Below are 5,078 nucleotides of genomic sequence, written 5' to 3'. Positions count from 1 at the left end.
TCAAGAGAGATTTCTATAAAATGCTCTATTTGTAGTCAAAAGGTATGTAAAGGAGACTATGAATTTGAATTATATGAAAATGTTGACTGATTCATCGTGTATGGAACGCTTCTTGCTTCTTTGACTATTTTTGCTGTTTTGAATCCATAAAATAATATCATGTCACATACTGGTCCATATGGAAACTTGCAAGAAAGATGGCAACATGTTAGTCAACCCTAGCTACAAATTTAAAATCCGATCTCCAATGAAACATTTGTATGTTTTTTCACATCCAAATAATCTAATAGAGCTGTGAGAAGTCTTGGGCTTTTAGATCCTTTTAAAAGGACAAGCTCAAGTTCAGAGAGTCTAATGTGATGAAGGCCATGAAACGTATTGTTGTGGGGTTCTTTGCCATGTGGTGGGTTACAAGGTGGAGCAGCTTGGCCATGGGAACAAACACAATGAAGTTCCCAGTCGGAGTGATTGTGGACGAAGGCACTTGGATTGGGAAATTAGGTTTGAGCTGCATCCACATGGCTCTTTCTGATTTCTATGCTTCCCACTCTCACTACAACACTAGGATCCATCTCACCATCAAGCATACTGATGCACATATGATTGCAGCTGCTTCAGCAGGTACTAATTCATTAGTCGGTTGCAAGTAGATTGTACTCCCTTCGGTCATATGACACATCAAAAAGCATTTTTTAATTATTATTATAAGACACACTAGGGAATATTAATTTCATTTTTTTGTCAAATTAATTACATTTTTTCATTAGTATAATATTTAAACTCATTGAGATATAATGCAAATTTAAAAAAAAAATTCATTTAAATAGGAGTAGAATTAAAAGGTTATTATATTATTAGGTAAATTTAATAACTTAACCATCTCCCCTTGGTTTTGGTGAGGTAGTTAAAGCTGCCTTAAAATAGAGATTGGAGGAAGTATGCTTATGTGGAGGAGAATGAATATGTACATAATATGTTGAGTTAATTGTTAGATTAATTGTCTATTAGGATATGGAAGCATATGTTCTAGGGGGAATTTCATTTAAGGACAATGATGTGACATATTTTTAAATTAAATCCAACACAATATGAAATTTCATTACAGGATATATATGTTGGGGCTGAATTGAAAAAAAAATTAAAACAAAATGACAAAAATATAATTCTTTTAGTATATATGTTGTAGCATAACAAGTAATACAAAGGAATAAATAAGTAAAATAAAGCTTTTAACAAAGCAATGTAATTGATAAACAATAGAAGTTCATCTGATGAGTTAAATCTGTTATTTGTTAAGCCATTTTCATAACTTATAAAATCAACTACATTACTTGGTAAAGGCTTTACTTTATTTGCTAATTGTCTTGTGTTATTTGTTATGTCTAATAAGTTGTGGTTAACTTGGTTACTGATCCTTTAAAAGCTTGTTAACTCCTTAACTTGTCCATTGAAGTCCATGCTGTGAATTAAATCTATTACTTGTTAAAAACTTTACTTCACTTATTAATTTCATTATGTTACTTATTATGTTGCAACATACTAGAAGAAGGATATTTTAGTCATTCTGTTTTAAAATTTTCTTTCAATTCAAGCCCAATATTTGGTAGTGAAATTTCATATTATGTTGTACTTGATTTGAAAATATGTAACATCATTAGTCCTTGGATGAAATTCTCCCTAATTTCTATCTTGAAAGGTTATGGATCTTGATATGTGTATTACATAACAAAGCTTATAAAAGAGGTCTATACAATAATGTCGTTTTGGACTGCTTAATAATGTGCATATCCTTGCTTTCAATGAATCTAAAAACAAATGACTAAGAAATTGATTTTTTGTATGTAGCTATAGATTTGATAAAAAATGTAGAGGTGCAAGCTATCATAGGGCCACAATACTCAACGCAAACTAGCTTTGTAATTGATGTTGGTAACAAAGCTGAGGTTCCCATCATATCATTTTCAACTACAAGCCCTTCTCTCAATAATCCTACTACTCCTTATTTTTTTCAAGTGGCACAGAATGAGGCAACTCAAGTGGCAGCTATTACAGCAATTGTCCAAGCTTTTGGATGGAACCAAGTGGTGCTAATCTATGAAGAAGGCTTATATGGGGAGGAAGTGATACCTCACATTATGAAAACCTTGCAAGATGCAAATGTTCATGTTCCCTATCAAATTGCAATTTCCCCATCAACAACTGACCAACAAATTATTAAAGAGCTGGCCAATTTAAGAATGATGTCCAACAGAGTTTTTATCATACATATGCCACCAATCCTAGGTTTACGTGTGTTTACCAAGGCAAGAGACATTGGAATGATAAGCCAAGGCTATGTTTGGATCATGACCACCTCAATGACTAATCTATTAGATTGGACAAATTCTTCTATCACCGACTTGATGCAAGGGGTTGTAGGTGTGGCTTCCTATTTTCCAAAATCCAAAGAGGTTCAAGATTTTGAAGTTCAGTGGAAACTAAAATTTCAAAAAGAGAATCCAAACATCATAGGAGCCCAATTGAATGTTTTGGGTTTGTGGGCCTATGATGCTGCAACGGCACTAGCCATAGCAGTGGAGAAGGCTAGGATTACCAAATTGAGTTTCCAAAGGAAAAATGTTTCTAAATCATGTAATACAACAGACTTTGAAACTATTAGGGTCTCTCAAAGTGGTTCAAAACTACAGGATGCACTTTCCAAAACTGCATTTAAAGGCCTTTCAGGGAAGTTCAATTTGGTCAATGGAGAAATGAATTCAAAAACTTTCCAAATAATCAACATAAATGGTGACGGAAAGAAAGTAGTAGGATTTTGGACCCCACATAATGGATTAGAAAGAGAACTGAGTCCTAAAAACATGAGCAAATATTCTACATCAAAAGCCAATCTTAAACAAATTATTTGGCCAGGGGATTCTCCCATTGCTCCTAAAGGGTGGGATGTAGGGGCAAATGGAAAGAGGCTGAAAGTAGGCATTCAAGTAAAAAGGGGATTCTTTGAATCTTTCAATATACACCATGATTCTGTTAATGATACTATGACTTTTAATGGCTACTGCATTGATATTTTCATAGCAGTCATGAGAGCATTACCATATAGTGTTCCTTTTGAATTTATCCCTTTCAACATACCTAATCTTGACCGTGACTATTTACGCCCTGGAGTATTCTATGATGATTTGATCCAGAAGGTTTATGTTGGGGTAAGACTCATTTAATCCTTCAAGCTTATAGTTCAAACATAAGTCCATTCCTAATCAAGTTTTTTTTTTTGACAAAAAAAAATAATAATAAACCTTCATTTTGTTTTTGCCTATACCAATTCATAGGAAATTGATGCAGTTGTAGGAGATTTGACTATTATGTTCGAGAGGTCTCAATATGTGGACTTCACATTGCCCTTTACTGAAGGTGGGGTAAATTTTCTTGTGCCAACTAAACAAAAGAACAAGGAAAAAGCTTGGCTCTTCTTAAAGCCCTTGACATGGGAATTATGGCTCGCCACTGGTTGCTTCTTTGTGTTCATTAGTTTTGTGGTTTGGGTGCTAGAACACCAAAACAACGAAGAATTCAGGGGTTCCCCCTCCAATCAAATTGGCAATAGCTTTTGGTTCTCCTTCTTAACCATGGATTTTGCCCAAAGTAATTTGCATCCCCTCATTTCATTAATGACAAGGTATATATATCATTTAAAAACTCAAATACTAAGTTCCTAACGTTCTTCATATTATAGGGGAGAAAATTCATAGCAACCTGGCTCGAGTTGTGGTGATCATATGGGCATTTGTGGTGCTCATACTAACACAAAGCTACACAGCTAGTTTTACAACGCTCTTGACTGTTCAACAACTCCAGCCGACCGTGATAGACATAAATCAACTCATACGGAGTAGGGAATCTATTGGGTACCAATTGGGTTCTTATACTTACAACATTTTAAAACAAATAGGCTTTGATGAAAGTAGGCTTCGGTCTTACAATTCTCCACAACAATGTGATCACCTTTTAACAATTGGAAGCCAACATGGGGGTATTGTTGCTGCTTTTGATAAAATCCCATATCTTAAAGCAATGGAAACAAGTTATTGCTCGAAATACACAATGATAGGACCTACCTATAATCATCCAGGGTTTGGTTTTGTAAGTTCTTGCCTTCCACACCATTGCCATTTACACTAAGATGATAAGATGAAGTAGTTGTTAAGATTTGTTAATTTGGATTGATTGCAGGCTTTCCGAAGAAATTCGCCTCTTGTAAATGATGTTTCAAGGGCTATATTGAACTTGACAGAGAAGAATGAAGGCGGGATGAAAGAAATTGAAAATGCATGGTTCGAGAATGCAAGTCATTGTAAGTGGCAGTCTGATGTGGAGGCAACCTACAGTCTCAATATTGATAGCTTTCGGGGACTATTCCTAATTGCAGTACTAGCTTCATCCTTAGCTCTCGTTGTTCACATAGCTATGTTCCTTATCGATAGCTGGAAACATTTGAATTGCTTTGATCCATCAGACCCTTTCTTCAAAAGAATTTGTGTCATGGTAAAAGTTTTCTACCATCACTACAACACAAACACTCCATTCCTAGCTGCTCCACAAACTACCACACATCAAGTACCCTAAGCCTCACTAAAATTGGGTGACTAAATAAATCTTGGATTAGTCTTCTTCTTCTAATCATAAATCTGGATCCTTCATATTGTATTTGTAGTTTTCTTTTTTATTTTATTCAACTACTACACATCAAGGCATCATTCGATACCTTATTTTTGTTTGGTTTTGTTTTCAAAAACTCACTACTATAAAAAGGGCCTACGAGAGTTCTTGTTTTTAGCCTTCAATAGTGTTTCTAAAGCACTCCTAAATATAGCACTCGTGTAAATGTGAGAGTGCTTTTCCAATAAGGTGATCTTACGAGAGCATTTCTACTACAGCACTTCAAAGTGCTCCTATTTTTTATCAGACAAAACATTGATGAAATGGTGCATCATGTTCATGTGAGAATTTCTCTGAAAAACAAAAGCACTAGTAACCTTTCTAGGATGGATATATTTTAAGACTGCCTATAAATAAAGAGA

The 5,078-nt window shown here is 34.7% G+C and overlaps 1 protein-coding gene across 2 annotated transcripts; it reads left to right on the top strand.

The window, feature by feature from the left end:
* The first annotated feature begins 289 nt into the window (after positions 1-289).
* LOC129302299 (glutamate receptor 2.7-like) lies at positions 290-5,078 on the top strand. 2 transcript variants are annotated; one of them, XM_054941073.1, is made up of 5 exons: positions 290-621; positions 1,846-3,203; positions 3,330-3,642; positions 3,734-4,140; positions 4,231-5,078. In XM_054941073.1, the coding sequence occupies exons 1-5, from the start codon at positions 360-362 to the stop codon at positions 4,621-4,623; spliced, it is 2,733 nt and encodes a 910-aa protein (XP_054797048.1). In that variant the 5' UTR covers positions 290-359; the 3' UTR covers positions 4,624-5,078. The 2 variants fall into 2 exon arrangements, with proteins under 2 accessions (XP_054797048.1, XP_054797049.1); XM_054941074.1 differs by having other exon boundaries at positions 291-621; positions 2,014-3,203.

This window comes from Prosopis cineraria, unplaced genomic scaffold (genome assembly GCF_029017545.1).
Source record: "Prosopis cineraria cultivar Desert tree isolate PC_DT_omini unplaced genomic scaffold, ASM2901754v1 PC2, whole genome shotgun sequence".
Taxonomy (NCBI): Eukaryota; Viridiplantae; Streptophyta; class Magnoliopsida; order Fabales; family Fabaceae; genus Prosopis; species Prosopis cineraria.
Note: the sequence above shows the minus strand (reverse complement) of the source record. Positions and strands in the feature narration are given on the sequence as shown.

Bases quoted from the DNA above. Each gene is read 5' to 3' on its own strand.
- LOC129302299 (XM_054941073.1), top strand. From the start codon at position 360: ATGAAGGCCATGAAACGTATTGTTGTGGGGTTCTTTGCCATGTGGTGG. The intron at 622-1,845 runs GTACTAATTCAT...TTTTGTATGTAG, and splicing joins GATTGCAGCTGCTTCAGCAG to CTATAGATTTGATAAAAAAT. The intron at 4,141-4,230 runs GTAAGTTCTTGC...GATTGATTGCAG, and splicing joins ATCATCCAGGGTTTGGTTTT to GCTTTCCGAAGAAATTCGCC.